The following is an 18874-nucleotide window of genomic DNA, read 5'->3' as shown; positions in this document are numbered from 1 at the left end:
ACAATAAGATTATTAAGGATCCCCAGAACAAGAGATATTAACCCTTTGTTGATCCCCACTGGGTTCACAGAAAAAATGTAAAGCCTTACTGCAGTCTACTTTCTCATTTTGGAGAAAGTGGGAAAAAGTTAATTTCTGTAAGGTTTTAATTGTTAAGAGGGTCTGGCAGCTTTCTAGTTTGTGATAGCAGCATTTACATGGACAATGTTATAAAGAGGGGGAGTTTCATACATATCTGCCCATAATTTAAATATTGATGACGATACACATAAAATAAATAAAATAAAATTGCATACTTTAAACTACTGTTTGAGTAAGGCTACATTACAAAACACACATATATTTCTAACCAAAGCAATTAGTAATAAACAAATTGTAGTAATATTAAGAAATGCCTTTTTAGGTATCTGGAAATTAAAGGAACCCTTTTTAATCAGAGTATAGCATCAATATATGGTCAGTTAAGTAGCACAGGAGTTGTTAATCAGTTTCAGCTTTGGTGTTAATGAAATTAATAACAGGTGCACTAAATGGGCAACAATGAGACAACCTACAAGACAGGAATGGTTTTACAGGTAAAGGCCACTGACATTTTTTCCCTACTCATCTTTTCTGACTTGCATTTGGCTAGGGTCAGTGTCGCTACTGTTAGCATAAGGCGATACCTGGACTCTATAGAGGTTACACAGGCAGTCCAACTCCTCCAGGATGGCATTGCCAGAAGGTTTTCTGTGTCTCCCAGCACAGTCTCAAGATCATGGAGGAGATTCCAGGAGACAGGCAGCTGCTCTTGGAGAGCTGGACAGGGACGTAGAAGGTCCTTAACTTATCAGCAGGACCGGTACCTGCTCCTATGTGCAAGGAGGAACAAGATGAGCACTGCCAGAGCCCTACAAAATGACCTCCAGGAGGCCACTGGTGTGAATGTCCCTGACCAAACAATCAGAAAAAGACTTCATGTGAGTGACTGGAGGACCCGATGGCCTCTAGTGGGCCCTGTGCTCACTGCCCGTCACTGTGGAGCTCCACTGGCATTTGCCATTGAACACCAGAATCAGCAGGTCCACCACTGGCACCCTGTGATTTTCACAGATGAGAGCACGTTCACCCTAAGCACATGTGACAGACGTGAAAGGGTCTGAAAAAGCCGTGGATAACATTATGCTGCCTGTAACATTCTGCATGACCGGTTTGGTGGTGAGTCAGTGATGGTCTGAGGAGGCATATCCATGGAGGGACGCACAGACCTCTACAGGCTAGACAATGGCACCCTAACTGTCATTATGTATCGGGCTGAAATCCTTGGACCCATTGTCAGACCCTACGCTGGTACAGTGGGTCCTTGGTTCCTCCTGGTGCATGACCATAACCGGCCTCACGTGGGGAGAGTATGCAACCAGTTCTTGGAGAATTTAGGATATGATACCACTGAATGGCCCCATGCTCCCCTGACCTAAATCCAATAGAACACCTCTGGGACATTCTGTTTTGGTCCATCTGACCGCCAGGTTTCACCGCAGTCTGTTTAGGGGCTCAGTGATGCCCTGGTCCAGGTAGGAAATACCCCAGGACACAGCCTCATTAGGAGCATGCCCCGACATTGTCAGGCATGCATACAAGCATGTGGGGGCCATACAAACTAAAGAGTACCATTGTGAGTTGTGGCAATAACATTTCAGTAAAATGGACTAGCCTGCTGCATCAATTTTTCACTTTGATTTTTGGGGTGTCTTTGATGGAAATTAAAATGATCAACCTACAGAGGGCTTAATTCAAATGATGTGGCATCCTTTCTTTCCTAACACATTACGCAGTCCATATCAGTGTAGATATGCAGCATGATATTTTTCTTCATTAAGATCTGATGTGTTTTCAAAGTGTTCCTTTAAATTTTTTGAGCAGTGTATTTGTATGAGGAGGTGGAGATTGCGGGGGGGGGGGGGGGGGTGTCAGCAAAAATCAGAGAAACAGCAATACATTGATCTTTCCAGTGAAGAGCTGTGCAGGGGGGAGTGTCAGCACAAGTCTTGGCCATTGGGGGACAGACTGTGCTCCCAAGTAGAATAAAAAGAAGAAAACTGATGGATTTGCTTGCATGCCCCCGGCATGGTCAATTTAACATGGGGCTCAAAAAATCAGCAGGTATTTCACACAAAGGAAGCAATACAAATAGAAAAAAATACTTTTTTGTATAAGTATGTGGTAACACAGACACATGCAGTATCAGGAATATGAAATATTGGAGTAACATACACTTGGGGGCAACCTAACATTGAAAAGCTGAGACAATGAGCACTTTGGTTAAAAGTATTCTATACAGGGGCGTGGCCTGACCTGCATGGAGTGAGTAGGCTCGTTCTGGGAGTGTTGACATTTCTGGGCTACACAGCATAGTGGCAGCTGTCCTCCGCTCTACCCAGCGCACCCAACAATGCCCTCCAAGCGCCCCACTGCCTCGCAAACCTCTCGGCGGCTGACAGGGGAACAGTGGGCTCCAGTCCTTCTTCTCCCTGCATCCCTTGGGCTCCAGGCCTGCAGCCAAGGTGGCATCTGGCCATGAGGAGATCCAGCGTGCTTCCCTGACTTCCAGCTGCGGCTCCCCAGGGCTAGTAGCTACACCCCAGGTGAGGTACTCCAGCCCCTCCACCTCCACACACTCAGCTGGCCAGTTCTCTCCCCCATTCAAAATAGATGCAGCATAGGTGGATTGGGACCTCAGGGAGCACATCCGGACTCTCCCCACTAAGTGTGATATACAGCAGCTAATAGCTGCTGTGGAACTCTCATGCAAGCAGGCAGTGGCGGGCCTCAGGGAAGACACAGTGGTTCTGGGCAATAGAGTGAAGAATCTGGAGACTAGCCAGGATGACAGACATTATGCAATCTGTTACCACCATAAAGGACACAACTATACACCATAAAGAGGTCCTAAATTCCTAATTGGATCAACTTGATGACTACGAGAACAGGGACTGGTGCCAGAACATCCACATACGCGGCGGTCTGCCAGAAGCTATGCATACTGCTGATCTGCTTCCCACAGTGCAAGGTCTTTTTTCGCCAAATCCTTGGAGATGCAGCCCCTGATTTATTGATGGGAATAGGGTTCATCGTGCTTTACTACCTGTCCTGTAAGACACTGAAAGGCCGTGAGACGTCATATGCAAGCTGCACAAATATTCCTTGAAAGAGGTAATTATGAAAGCATCTCATGGTAAACCAACAATCTACTTTGATGGTGCTCAGCTATCCCTGTTCTACCAACTTGTCACCCTTATGCAACACAGGGAGGTCCGTCCTTTGTTGGATACCCTACACTCGGTGGATATCGGCTACCGCTGGGGTTTTCTTTTTCACCAGATAGCTTCTCAGAATGGGAAGACAGCGGTCCTTCTCACTAAAGATGATTTGCAGTACTTTGTGAAAATGTTGGATCTTTCACCAACTGATTTTCCGGACTGAACAACTCGATAGCCCTGCCACCTAACCGCTCTCGTAGATGGAATCGTCCACATCAAAGAGCAAAAGCTGCTCCATCTTCCTGTCTTTGGGCTTTTTGATATGTGAGTTAATTGTTTATTGAAGGATGGAAGGAGGATGGTGTCTACCTAGAGGGTGATGGCAGATGTTGGAGGGGGGAACTCCTTATCCTCCCTTTTTTTTCTATTTTCCCTTGTCCCAGTTCAATTTAGTTTCCCCCTTACACTGGTTTTTCTATATGGGCATTGAATCTTTTGCAGATGTTCTATGGACACATGCGCTTGTGTTTTTTATCCGATTACTTGCTGCCACTATAATAACAATCTAAATGTACTTTTGCATGATTTTCCCAGGGTGTTCTACCGGCTTTATTCATGCACTCAGTCACTTTCCCCCCAATAGGTTGGTCCCTCTGCATAGTAGCAGCAGGGGGAGCCCCGGGGAGCAGTATTACCTCCCGCCGGGCCTACCCCTCCCCTTTAGTAGGTTTTTCCCTTATTTAGTGGTACTGTTTTTTTTTTGTTTTTTTTTTTTGCTTCTATTTACTCTTTGTTCCTTTTTATATTGCTCTCTGGGTGCGCTGAGGTGTATATGTTTTAGCAAAGGCATCCTCCAATTTTTTGTGTATGGGGTGCATTATACATTATGTAATGTGTTGCAAGGTCCCCTTGTACTCCAATTATGGCCGGTAAATTGAATATCTGTCCTATATTGTAAGGGGTCTTTGCTTGCCACCAAAAAGAGGTTTTCTCTAGCAGGAATTGCGTCACCTGTCCCCAGATGTTGTAATTTTGCAGGAGACGCACTTTGCAGCCAACTTTAAATCTCCTATGCCCCTCATGATCTTTAATCAATGAATTCATGGCCCCTCCCCTATCCCAAAGGCTAGGGGGATGTCAATAGCCATACATAAGTCTTGCCTCTTCTTGCAGTTTATGCTGGCTGATCCTGAGGGCCATTTCCTTTTCAGTAAAGGGCTGATTCACAGCGGTATATACACATTTGCCAATATTTATGCCCCTAATTCATGCACGCAATTTCCACGACCCTCAAGAGGCTAGCAAACTTCCAGGAAGGCCTGCTGGTACTGGGGGGGGGGGGGGTTCAATATCACCCTCAAACCCTAGCCTGGACACCTCTTCAGGTAGAACTTCTTTATCCTTTAGGGCTCTTAGGCATGTTATACAACTGCTATGTTCCCTCCATCTGGTGGACTGTTGGCGTGTGATGCATAGACAGAGACAGAGATTACAGTTACTATTCCAAATCCTTTGACCCCCTATTCTCGATGAGATCTACTTTTGGTGGATCAATTTTATTTGAACAATGTTATGTCCCCAGCCATAGAATCTTTAACAATCTCTAATCATTCCCATGTGACATTGACCCTGTGCCAGGTGACTGCCCACCAGGTTGAGAGGACGTGGAGGCTTAATAAGTCCCTTTTGGATGAAAAGACGGTCATCCAGGTGGTTTCTCGTTCTCTGACTATCTACTTTAAGCTCAACCCCCCCAGGGAGGTGTCCAGACAAGCAGTCTGGGAGGGCCATAAGGCCGTCATCAGGGGGGAATTGATTGCCCACAGTTTCCGTATTAATAAAAGAAAAACAGAAGAAAAATGTTGAGCTATTGGACAAGTTTCACATTCTTGAGGTTAAGCAGAAAAAGCACTTTACTTCAGAGGATGCCCAACAATTGGAGGTGCTACGGTCTAGCCTGTCCCAGTGTTTGGACTGCAGAGCCAGGGATAAGCTCTGGTATTATGCACACCACTTTTACGAGCATGGGAACAAATGTGGTCGGCGTTTGGTTAGGCAGCTAAAGAAACAACAAGCTTTTTGCCATGTTCACATTTTATGAGTTCAGAGTAGGCAGATAGTAGACACTCCATAGTAGCCTAATTTTAGCTATATTTTGCCTCCCTGTATAATATTTCGCCCCCATGGGAGAGGACTTGACCCATGCTGATAACATTAAGGCATGTCTTACAGCTTCCAAATTCTCTTCATTGTTGTCCCCGGTTCTGTAAGGTGTTGGAATGCCCAATTACCGTTGGGGAGTTTAGCACAGTCGCTAGCTTGCCCTCAGGCAAGAGCCCTGGTTCTGAGAGCTTTACAAACCTTTACTACAAAAAATGTTTCCCAATTCTGTCTTCTACTCTTTGCAGCTACTTTAATTCCATTGCTACCACTCACTAATCCTCTGCCCCCTGAGGCCTTGCTCTCACATGGGACAGTCCTACCAAAACTGGGCAAAGATCCCCAGTAGTGAGCAAATTATAGACCCATTTCTCTGTTGAACCCCAAAATATTGGCCAAAAATCCTGCTCTCTGCCTCCCTACGATGTAACAGCTTTAATCCATACCGATCAAATGGGCTTTATGGTGGGGCGGAGCAAGCACCCTGTGTGGTCCTTTCGATGGATGCTGAAAAGGCTTTCGACAGGGTAAATTGGGTCTATATGTCGGAAGTGCCGCACACACTATCACTTATCCCTCTGGTAACATAATTGGCGGTCTCCAGCCTCTTCAGTTCTTTGTCCTCACTCCTGCCAACAGGAAAGCATGGGGTGCAGCAGTGTTAAGGAGAGTGGCATGACAGCCTGGGCCCTGTTTAAGGCCTCATGCTCCTTTATACATACCAAATGTGGCTGCCTTATACCAACATGTTGGGCAGACATCAGGGGAGGACAACCCACACACATGTAAGGGGCTAGGGCCCCAGAGCTATTTCTATCTGCTGCCTGAAGGCTGGATGATTGACAACCGCTCTTTTCCAGCCACGCCCCCTCCACCAATCGCAGCAGGAGTGCATACCGAGGCGTCTAATCGGTAGCGCCTGTGAGGAGCTTGGCATTGCTCCAGCAATCAGAAAGTGTGGTGGAGCGGCTCAAATGATAGAGGGTCTCTAGGCCATGGGACAGCTCCTGGTGCCCCGGAACAGGATTGAAACTAGGGGGGCATCTGGGGTTCTCATCCAATCTACTCCTCCTGCCCCTCCCGCTCGGGCCAGATCTCCTTCACATCACAAGTAGTAGAGCTGCAGACATTGAGGCGATTGGGCGCTGGGGAGCAGCAGGGAGAGAAGATGGAGAGAGACAGGGATCAGTTTCTCATATGACATGGAGCTCATCCCAGCAGCCCATGGAGGAGATGGGGAGCAAAGTGGTGGGGAGGGATCAGAGGGGATTGGCAGGAATCACTCTCCTCTGTTCCTTACACACCCCTCCAGTCATTATCATGCAATGACAGGGCTTCCATCTACCTCTTTTCTGCATCGATGTACTGGCTCCTTCCCCTTGCAGATGCTGGCGAGTGGCTGTGTTTAGGCACATGTACGAAGTGAAACTTAATGTTACAGGTAGTGGCTGGATTATAGTACTTTGATATCTCACAATTAATGTATTACCCCCCGCCCCAAGTCACTTTTCATATGTGTCTGCTAATATTAGAATCTGTCCAGTCACTCCTTTGTGTCTAACATCTTTATGTTCCCATCTAATCCCCTTCACTATGCTTACTTCTATGCCTATGATGTATGTATGCCTGATCCAGTATTTTTATCACTACAAAGTGCTGCACAAATATTCCAGCAAGAATCCCTAATATAAGGTCTGGATAACATCACTAATGGAGGGACTGTGGCTCTTATAGATTGCTGAATTTTACCAATTTTCCATGCAATTCTGTCACTCTGGATGTCGGCTTTTGCTACTATGACTTTCTGGTGATTTATCACTTCTTTCTACTGCCGGGGCCCTAAAAAATAATAATAAAAAATGAATGACACTGTTCACTATCTACTGACATGGGATGGAGGAGGAGGACATGGGATGTTGGAGGAGGATATGGGATGGCGGAGGAGGGGGGCATGGGATGGAAGAGGAGTAAGGCATAGGACAGAGGACATGAGATGGCGGAGGAGGGGGGCATGGGATGGAAGAGGAGGAGGACAAAGCTTGGGATGGATGAGGGGGGCATGGGATGGATGAGGTGGACATGGGATGGATAAGGGGGACATGGGATGGAGGATGAAGATGACATGGGATAGGGAGATGAGATTGTTAGAGGAGGACATGGGATGGGGGAGATGAGATTGTAAGAGAAGGACATGGGATGGGGAGATGAGATTTTAAGAAGAGGATTGGATGGGTAGATGGGACTGAAGGAAGAGGAGGAAGAGGACATTGGGGTGGAGGAGATGGGACTGGTGAAGGAAGAGGACATGGGATGGAGGAGGAGGAGGACATGTGATGGGGGAGATGAGATTGTGAGAGAAGGACACGAGATGGGTAGATGGGACTTAAGGAGAAGGAAAAGTACATGGGAAGGAAGAGAGGTAAATGGTATGGGACTTGGTGGGATGGTCAGTGAGCAGATTCGGTTAGGATGGCCAGTGAGCAGGCCCTAGGTAATGTTGGTGGTGAGGCCTGGGGGGCCCAGGCCTAAAGCTGTGTAAGGAGCCCCAAAATTTCTGATAGCTTCCCTGGGCAGACACAGACACCAGAGAAATGATGGGGTAGCACCAGCATCAGGACCTGGCACCCCAGGCAAGAGATGCAAGGGCACATGCCATGTGCTAGCGACCGCCATGTCTCTACTAGACAGCTTTAAATGTGGAACACCAACCAAAGTTATTTACTTCATCTCATTGATGTAAGGGGAAATCCCATCTTTTTTGACAGCTGTCACCAACACGTGTTCCTGTTGGAAGATTCCCCTGTACTTCTGTATAATGACAACTGTAAAATAAAAAAATTCCCCACATTTTCTCTCCTGGCTTCTAGAATAGTAAGAACAAATGTCCTATCTAGGGACACAAACAGTGAAAGAAAGCCTAAATTCTTCACCATCTGTCCAAAACAAGAAAAAGGTTTTCCCTAAAGCAGTTTTTGTCTTGAGTGAAAGCAGATGTGTTTCCCAGTTATCCAAAATTCCAATATTCCATGACATTGATGATCATTGTCTGTCATCTTATAAATCTACTAAATTTGGAATATCCTTTTTCCTCATGGAACTCTATATTTCCACATGTAAATCTCTTAATTGCTTGTTTTTGTTGTTTTCTAGGGAAGGATGACAAAACATCTTTGATTTTACCTCTCATCATTTCAGCTGTAGTCATTATTGCAGCAGTTATCCTGCTTCTTCATATTGAAAGGTATTTTTTTTTCTTTTTGGGTTTTTTAAACTAGCAGAGATTTTCTTATTCAAGAACAGGTTGATTTAGAATGTTTTCAATGTTTATTGACCTTTTGAATGTTTCATAACACACTGGTATGCATTATTGCCCTAACAGGAATTATTTTATCTGAACTTGATTTTGCAAAGCATTTGTGCTTCTTAAAATAGTACATGAAACTATCAGGGTACCTTCATCCCATATGGATTGCAAATGTTATAGCAACGTGTGCCAAAAAAGGGAAACAATGGAGGGAAGGGGGAAGAGAGTGGGGCAAAGGGGATTTTGCTGGTACCATAAGAATATAATAAACTTTTACATAAAAAAGTATAAATGATTTATTTATTACAAGATTTGGTAAAAGCAACAATTACAAACACAAGTACATCACATGATCATTTACAATCGGTCACTACAAATACAGGCTCAATAGCAGTGCTGGTATGTTTACCCATGTTGTATTTAAACAACATATGTTTAGGCTATAATCTGCGATTATGCCTTGCTCAACATGTTTCGTGGTTTTAAATCTCTTTAGGAGTATAAATATAGGAAGAGACCAGAAATCCCTGGGAAATAGTCCCACCAAGTGTGGCCTTCAAGAGGGACGCCAACAATTGTTTTCTCCTGGGGACGAGTGCCAGAGCGAATAAAAAGCAACCCTACTTTGATCCATCTAAAAGATTTCCCGAACAATAGCGTTTCAAGGAATAAATTCAGCTTTGAAATCAAGACGGGGTTGCCTTGGGGCTTGTTTCTTGAGGTAATTAAAATCAAAGAGGGTATAAAATGGCAAGAAGATCTTTCGATAGCTAGGCACTACTGATAGTATATGGCATTTGGTTAAGTGAGATTTCATTGCATTATAGACACCTTACACTGGGTTATTATTTTTGCTCAATGCTGCTCAAGAGGGGCCGTTCCTATTACGGTCTAAAAATATATGGCCCGGGGCGTGGATATTGATAACCTGGTATAGCCATTCAGTTAAAGCCTGGTCCTACCCGCCAATAGGGATGATCGAACTTTTCAAAAGTTCGGTTCGACCAGAACACCCGAAATCAATGGGACCCGAACTTCGGTAATCAAAAAACACAATTTTGAAGCCCTAAAACCCAATAAATGCACCTAAAAAGTGCCTAGGGTTCTGGGTCATGCCCCAGGGACTATTAATCACACAAAAAAAAGTTCTTAAAAATTTTAATTTTTGATAGAGAGCCAATTATTGAAAAAATTATTGAAAAAAAAAAAGAGATTTCTATGGATTTAGTGTCTGGGGGGTCTAAAAAGTGTACCTGTGAAGTTTCAGCTCTGTAGCATGTCCAGAACCAGAAAAAAAAAGATTGTTTGTATTAGAATCAATATAGAACAGGGATATGGCTCCGCTATTTTTCACACCTTGCCGGTTTTGTAGCAAGCGTTTTTTTGGGGGACTTTGGAGGCAGGTAAAACATCTGAACTTCTGTGTAGGGGTATATATGCATACACATATATAGGTGTGAAAGTAGCAGAACACTATGCTTGCGCTAATGAAATAATGAACACCAATATGTCTCCGCTCCTATAACACCTATATGTGTGTATGTGTATAAATACATATAAGTGTGTGTGTATATATAACCCTATACAGAAGTTCAGATGTTTTGCCTGCCTCCAAAGACCCCCAAAAAATGCCCAAAAAAAACGCCAGCTGCAAAAACACACCTGGGCGTTTTTGTAGCTGGCGTTTTTTTGTGCATTTTTTTGGGGTCACAGAGATGCAGTGGTGATCACAGATGTGAAGATTTTTTCTCATGAGTCACTTCTATGATTGAACACCGGGAGCACATATACTTATTATATTTATTTAGTTCTTCATTTTGTTTTTTCTGGCGCAGCACTGTTTGTTTGTCTATAGATTGAGAAAAGGACTGGTCCAAGGACACAACCTTGGGGGTCCCCGGCAGAGAAAGAAAGAGGAGAGGAGGTAGCAGAGTTGTAAGTAGCACTGAAGGTGCGTTGGGATAGGTAGGATGAGAACCAGTGAAGAGTACGGTCACGGAGGCCAAAGGAGTGGAGTTTTTCTAGGAGGAGGGGGTGGTGTACTGTGTCAAAGGCAGCAGAGAGGTCCAGGAGGAGTAGTACAGAATAGTGTCCATTGGTGTTTGCTTTTAGTAGGTCGTTTGTGAGTTTAAGGAGAGCAGTTTCAGTGAAATGTTGAGGGCAAAATCTGGACTTAAGGGGATCAAGAAGATTGTTCTTAGTCAGATGGTCGCTCATTTGGTTTTAGACCAATCATTCAAGGAGTTTGGAAGAGAATAAGAGATGGGGCATAGATTGTGAAGGTTGGTGGGGTCCAGTGAGGGCTTTTTAAAGATGGGAGTGACTAGCGTGTGTTTTAGAGAATTAGGGAAGATGCCAGAAGAGAGGGAGAGGTTGAAGATGTGAGTTAGAGACCGTAGAATAGAGTCAGAGGGTGAGCGTAGCATGTGCAAGGGAGCAGGATCCAGGGGGCAGGTGGTTAGATGGGTGTTAGATAAAAGTACGGCAACCTCGTTAATACTAGTAGGGTGGAACCAGGTAAGGGCGTTTTGAATGCTTTTAAGTGCAGAGGAGGGGTTTGGGGTATTTTAGACCCCCAAATCCCTCCACAAGAGTACCTGTAAAGTAAAAAAAATAAAAAATATTTTTCTTTTAAATGTACGAAAATATGGGCCAATACGAATACGCGATGACCAAAATATCGGTATCGGCAATAAAAAAATTATATTGGTTGATCACTATTTTTAACACTTTACACTTTAAAGGAATGACTTGCATGGTTTTCTTTCTATAGATAAATTAAATGTAAGCTCCTTGTTTTTTCTTTTTTTTTGGATTTGTTGGCAATTGAGGTTACATATAAAGTTTGTTTTAGGGGGGTAATACTTTCATACAGTATGTAATTCCAACAAATAAAACGTGAAAATACTGTTATAAGTTGATAGTAAGCATTTATAATGGTTCTGCAAAATTACTAAAATATATGTATCACCAAATAATTTGCAGCTTACTAGCTCTTAGATGTGTCTGTGACTGATGCGGCGTCAGTCCTCTGCAACCTTCCCCAACTTGTGACAAATGGCTGGTCAAAGTGATTCATGTATAACTTGGAGTGCCACTCTAAGCTGAGACAAAGATCTCCCCGCCAGTTGCAGTGAACGGAGCAGGTGTCTGTGCACCAGGAGTGCAGGAGCATTAACAGAGAAAGGAAGGATCACCACTTACCATCCCAGTGCATGAATATGTGGATAAATGTGGCCTCAGCAAGTGCTACTCCAGCCATGCCCTCTGACAATTTTCGCCCCACACAATGGGGCTTGATCACAGAGCCAAGCATAGGTATATGAGCATCATTGGCTGTGAATGAAATCAATGCAGGTGTGTGTAATGCATATTAATGAAGACTGTCAAATAATGATGTGGAAGGGGAGAAAAGAGGGAAGAAAACATACTGAACCATGGGAGAATATGCTTTTTTATGCTTTTCAATATTAAACCTCATCTGCCATATAGCCGCCCTCTATTTTATCAAGCTCTTCTGGTAAAGTTGCTATATCCTCTTGCGAAGTTATTACCCTGAATAGCTTTTTATCCTTAGCAAACACTGCAATGGAACTATTTATTCCAATCTCTATATTCTTTATGAAAAAGTTAAACAAAATTGGTCCCAGGACAGAACCCTGGGGTAGATCACTCATAACTCCAGAAGATTCAGAAAATATGTCATTATTCAACACCCTGTAGACACACTCTTGCAACCAGTCTTCTATACAGGTACATACAATCTAATCAATGCCAAAAGACCTTAATCTATAAATTAAACATTTGTGGGATACTGTATCAAATGGCTTAGTGAAATATAGGTATAATACTCCCAAAGGCCTTCTTCCTCTATCCAAATTACAACTTCCCTACTTATAGAATGGTAAAAGGTTGATCTAGGAAGACTAGTCTTTCATAAATCAATGTTGGTTACTACTAATGATACTATTTTCATCACTAGATTCTTGGATACAACCTCTTATCATTCCTTCTAATAGTCTTCATCTAGTAGTAATCCCGAGAATAACACACTTCCTGTCCTAGAGTAGCTACGCCTACTCCTCTAGCCCATCTATGGGGGAGTCATGATTGCCACCCAGGCTACATTTTAAACATGACTTCCTTTCTTCATCTCCATTACATTGGGAAGGTGGGGGGGGGGGATTAGTAGTTTACAAAAGATAATTCAGAAGGAAGATAGAAAATCTGTAAATGTTTCTAAATGGAAAAATAATAAACAGTGCAGTCACCACATCTAAGGACTGATAAGCTCCAATATAATATATTATTGTTGGCTTTGGATAACTGGTAAGTATTTTCATTTGTGGATATTTTTGGTTTTTAAAGCACCACTGCAGATAGTTCAAAAATATTTTTAGATTGTAAGTTTTAACAAGCAGGACCCTCTAATTCCTCCTGTATTGAATTGTATTTTAACAGTACTGATTGCCCTCACGCTGTAAAGCACTGCGCAAACTGTTAGCATAATGAAAAATCCTTTATAATAATAATAATAATATACACAAACATTTTTTTGTTTTTTTTTAAAGGGCCACTGCAGATAGTCTAAAAATACACACAAAATACATTTTATTGTAGGAAGTTTTCTGTGTTCACAATATTATTTTTCTTTACACAGACTAAAGGCCCTTATCTGCCCTCAAATTCCAGATCCTGCAAGAATTTTTCCAAAAGATTTACAGGTAAGACTTATACACCTAAGAAACAATTTTTAGAAAGCTAAATCTGTAATTTTGGTGGTATCCCCCCTCCCCCCGCCCCCCAAAAAAATCACCTAACCTTGCATACTTGAGAAATATGTAAATCAATTTCTTATATTGCTTCATGATCACCTAGTAGATTGGCGAGCCTTGTTTATACAAATAAATTTGTTCTATTAAGAAGGTAATCTAGAGATTAAAAAAGACGTAAAGTGGAACTATAGGCATAAATGTTTTTTTTTTTTAAATTTTGGATAGAGCAAGGAAGGGTTATAACCCCTGTCAGATTTTTTTTTTTTTGCTATCTGTGACCCATTGCAGATTTCCCTTCCTGTCCCATAGCCAAACAGAAAGTGAAAGGAAATCCCTGCAAATTAAGGCAATTCCATGGGGACCTCCCAGTCACTAGAACTAGTGTCCCCCGTTGGAAGATTTCCCCTCTATTACTTTACTGGGGACAAAATTTTGGATTTTCTTTTACTTTCACTTTCAATGATAATGGTAAACAGGACAAATATAGAGAGTGGATCTCTATAACAGGGGCACAGGCAGCAATAAAAACTGCCAAGTGTTCTAATCCTCCTGCACTTTATCCAAAACTAAAAGCAGCTTCCCCCCCCCCCCCCAGCCTCCCCTAATACTTACCTGAACCCCATCTCGATATCGAGCATTTTTAGATTATTGTCTTTCCCGGGTCTCTCTCTCCTCATTGGCTCACACAGCAGTAGGAACTATTGGCTCTTGCTGCTGTCAATCACAGCCAGTGAGCCAATGAGAAGAGAGCTTGGAGGGGCAAGCCGCACTCTGTGTGTGAATAGACAATATCCATTCACAGGAGCGCGGCTCAGGGCTTGCTCTTTGGGGCACTTGGCAGGGGGGAGGAGCAAGGACCATCAGCGGGGAGGCAAGAGGCTTGCTATTGGGGGCACTTGGCAGGGAGGAGGAGCCAGGACCATCAGCGGGGACCCAAACAGAAGAGGATCGAGAAGCAACAGACCATCTGGCAACCCATAGCTGAGGGATGTGAGCACAGAAGAGCAGCAACTGAACATATTGGGGTTGATTTACTAAAACTGGAGAGTGCAAAATCTGGTGCAGCTCTGCATAAAAACCAATCAGCTTTCAAAAAAAAAAGAAAAATACGGGGTGTGTAGTTTGAATTCTATAGGAAAATCCATTAATGGGAAACTGTATTTATTGTTTCTTTAACTTTGATTACAAATTATGCATTTAGTTTCAGAATTCTTGACTACGTCTTTTTCTTTTTTTCTAGCAATGGTTAAAAAGCGACGTGTATAATGTCTACAGTAAGCCAGAGAAAGAAGAAATCTGCCCTGTATTTCTGATAGAAAGCCCTCAAACCACAAAATGCGTATAGGACTTTGGTTCACTGACTTAAGCAACATGGAGTTATGTTCTCCTCTGCTCTTCAGTTCATTAATATGAAGTCTGTATCAGATGTAAGGATATGTGACTCTACGCTATCTCCAAAAGGAGAGGAAAACAGACCAGAAATCTTATCTTGTATCATTGCTTTCCTGTGCACAAAGTATTGTGATCATGTATTAAGCACTGAGAAGAAGAACATCTGTTGAATGAATTGGTTGTAACACTGGTAACCAAGACTAAACATAACTTCTGTCATCCAAAACAAACAAGATCACTTGGAAGTCATGTTTTGTGTTATTTTTATTGGGTATGTCACTAGGTACCTCCTATGCAGGTCTGACAACCTGATATTTTTGCATTTAGCCAGAAGAACTGGTGTCTCTGGCAGTGTCTGTGGATTTGAGTTGTGTATTTTTTTAGCACCTTTGGGCAACTTCTCCTCCTATGTCTTTGCTTTGGTAGTTTACTCGAATGCAGGATGCCTATGCTTCATGCTATGTTTGTGCCTTAAATACCTTCTTTAATGGACTGTGATCTTGAATGTCATACAAATTTGCCCAAGCCAGTGGGCAGATCTAACCCTTGCTGTATGTTCAAAACCTTCCATAGGGTCAACTTCTAGCTGGGCAACCCTGGAGCTATTCTTACATATGTTTCTACTGTACAATATCCCCTTGGCTTTCTGCTGTACAGAGAATAACATTTTAAAACACATACATTTATAGGACATTTCCAGAACACTGTTCCCAAGAATGTCTGAGCAACCGCTCTTGGAAATCTGCACTTTTTATTCAGCACTGTCTGGAGATATATGTTTGTTTAATATTGGGTGCTCATGTACCATTCTGGTAATTTTATCATTAACACTGTATTAAGATTACATGGCATGGATTTAGCAATTTAGCTTGTTTGAATATCAAACTTTTGAAGTGATGTGTCTACTACATTCCATAGTTTTATAAATGTTACACATTATACATTGTCATAGAGGATTAACATGTTTTATGTTTAATATAACTGCAGAAATATTTATTTTTCATGCAATCACTTTTACATGAAATACCCTTTAAATACAAAGAATATTGAAGAAACCTGATTGTGTGTGTTTGTTACCTAAAGAGTATCTATGGTAAAATCTTAAATCCTTATATTCGTTTTCCACCTTCAATTTCAATTACTTCTAGACTACACCAATAACCTGAACAATCCTCAAGTTTGTAAACTTACTTTGGAAGATCCCTACATCTTTACTTCTGTGGCATGTTCTCTTTATGCCCTGTGAGTAGGCACTGTTGTGTCACAGAATAACAGAGCCTGCCTTCTAAACTACAGAGGTGCGGAGATGAAGCTGCAAAACATGTTGGGCATCCAGCAATTTGTGGAAAGAACTCACAACATGAAATGAGAGTTTTGAAAAAAAGCTTATATGGAATTGTAAAAGATAACTATTATTTGTATCGCTGTTACAAAACTAATGTTGTAAAATGAAAGTATTATTGTGACCACAGAATTCCTTTAAAATTTTACCAAACCCAGGACCCTGCATTCGCTATATCTGGTCTTCCACAGTAGACAGAACATGGAAATGCACAATTTTAGTAAATAGACTGCTAAATACCTTTTCTCTTTCATCCACCGACAGACATAGCTACTGCTTATTCATATATGGTTGGGTAATAAGCCCCTCCCACTAGGAGTGTCCAGGCAGAACAAAATGTTTTGACACACCCAGGAGGCGGTACCCCCAGGCTATTACCCTCAGCCTCACGACTGCATTTCCATTTTTAGCTGCCTGGTCTTAGGAGTGGCCAAACAGCTCCCTGCTTGGACGTTTGTCCTGGCTGCCTTTTTTAAACGTCTTAAAGGGAACCTTTTTTTCCTTTTGGATTTTTTTGTTTTATTTTTGAAGCTGCTGACTCCTGATGGATCTGCCGGCTGGGTTTCAGACTAGCTGTATGAGAGACTTATGGTCTCCCAGTTTGTGCCAGTGAGCGCTTGCAGACTGTAGCGGGGTGTCCTTAGTGACTATACAGTGGGGATCGAAAGTTTGGGCACCCCAGGTAAAAATTTGTATTAATGTGCATAAAGAAGCCAAGGAAAGATGGAAAAATCTCCAAAAGGCATCAAATTACAGATTAGACATTCTTATAATATGTCAACAAAAGTTAGATTTTATTTCCATCATTTACACTTTCAAAATAACAGAAAACAAAAAAATGGCGTCTGCAAAAGTTTGGGCACCCTGCAGAGTTAATATCTTGTACTGCCCCCTTTAGCAAGTATCACAGCTTGTAAACATAGTTACATAGTTACATAGTAGGTGAGGTTGAATAAAGACAGTAGTCCATCCAGTTCAACCTGTGTAGGTGTGTGTGGCTGTAATCATCTCTCATACCCCTGAATGTTCTGATCCTTGAGATGCACGTCCAATAGTCTTTTGAAAGCCACCATACTACCCGCAGAAACCACCTCTTGTGGTAGAGAATTCCACAATCTTGTAGCCCTAACAGTAAAGAACCCCCCACGTTGCCTGAGCTTAAAACGCTTCTCCTCTAATCGCATTGTATGCCCCCGAGTCCTCATGCAATCCCTTCGACTAAACAGCTTTTTTTCTAAGCTGAGATCCCCATTGAGATATTTAAAAATTGCTATCACGTCCCCCCTCAGGAGTCTCTTCTCCAGGGAGAATAAATCAAGGGATTGCAGACGCTCTTCATAATCAAGGTCCTCCAATCCCCTAATTAGTTTATTTGCCCTTCTCTGGACTCTCTCCAGCTCCAACACATCCCTCCTGAGGACTGTCGACCAGAACTGGACAGAATACTCCAGATGCGGTCGGACCAGAGTTTTATAAAGTGGAAGGATTATAGTCTTATCTCTAGAATACATCCCTTTCTTTATGCATGCTAATATTCTGCTAGCTTTGGCAGCTGCCGCTTGACATTGCATGCTGTTGCCTAGTCTATCATCAACCAAGACTCCCAGATCTTTCTCCATTTTTGATTCCCCCAAGGGTTCCCCTCCTAACGTGTATTGTGCTTTTATGTTTCTAGTCCCCAAACGCTTTTTGTAGCCAGCCAAGAGTCTTTCAATTCTTGTTTGAGGAATCTTTGCCCATTCTTCCTTACAAAAGTCTTCCAGTTCTTTGAGATTCCTGGGCTGTCTGTCACGCACTGCTCTTTTAAGGTCTATCCATAGATTTTCAATTATGTTGACGTCAGGAGATTGTGAAGGCCATGGCAAAACCTTCAGTTTACGCCTCTTGATGTAATCCCCCGTGGATTTCGAGGTGTGTTTAGGATCGTTATCCATTTGTAGAAGCCATCCTCTCTTTAACTTCAGCTTTTTCACAGATGGCATCAAGTTACCATCCAAAATTTGCTGAAATTTTATTGAATCCATTTTTCCTTCTACTCGTGAGACGTTCCCTGTGCCACTGGCTGCAATACAACCCAAAGCATGATTGATCCAACCCCATGCTTAACAGTTGGACAGAGGTTCTTTTAATTTAATTCTGTGCCCCTTCTTCTCCAAGCGTACCTTTGCTCATTCCAGCCAAAAAGTTCAATTTTAACCTCATCGGTCCACAGAACTTGTTTCCAAAATGCATCAGGCTTGTCTATATGTTCATTTGCAAAGTTCAAACGCTGATTTTTGTGGTGAGGACGTAGAAGAGGTTTTCTTCTGATGACTCTTCCATGAAGACCATATTTGTACAAGTATCTCTTTATAGTGGAATAGTGTACCACAACTCCAGTGTCTGCCAGATCTTTCTGGAGGGATCGTGCATTCAAACGTGGGTTTTGAATTGTTTTTCTCACAATCCTGCGAGCTGTTCTGTCTGATATTTTTCTTGGTCTTCCAGATCTTGCTTTAACCACTTTACCACCGGAGGATTTTGCTGTCTTACGTCCAGGCCACTTTTTGCGATTCGGCACTGTGCGAATTTAACTGACAATTGCGCGGTCGTGCGATGCCGTACCCAAACAAAATTTACGTCCTTTTTTTCCCACAAACAGAGCTTTCTCTTGGTGGTATTT

At 42.6% G+C, this 18874-nt stretch overlaps 1 protein-coding gene across 1 annotated transcript in view; it reads left to right on the top strand.

Annotated features, from left to right (window-relative positions):
• LOC309560049 (interleukin-13 receptor subunit alpha-1-like) overlaps nucleotides 1-15519 on the top strand; it is a 178599-nt gene extending 163080 nt beyond the window's left edge. The window contains exons 9-11 of the mRNA XM_082263557.1: nucleotides 8550-8640; nucleotides 13364-13427; nucleotides 14719-15519. Coding sequence (XP_082119683.1) covers nucleotides 8550-8640; nucleotides 13364-13427; nucleotides 14719-14823 — 260 coding nt within the window. The 3' untranslated portion in view covers nucleotides 14824-15519. The remainder of the gene's footprint in view (nucleotides 1-8549; nucleotides 8641-13363; nucleotides 13428-14718) is intronic.
• The last annotated feature ends 3355 nt before the right edge of the window (nucleotides 15520-18874 follow it).

Source organism: Pelophylax lessonae (assembly GCF_965119305.1).
Source record: "Pelophylax lessonae genome assembly, chromosome: 7".
Classification (NCBI taxonomy): domain Eukaryota; kingdom Metazoa; phylum Chordata; class Amphibia; order Anura; family Ranidae; genus Pelophylax; species Pelophylax lessonae.
This window is presented reverse-complemented; position numbering and strand designations above follow the sequence as displayed.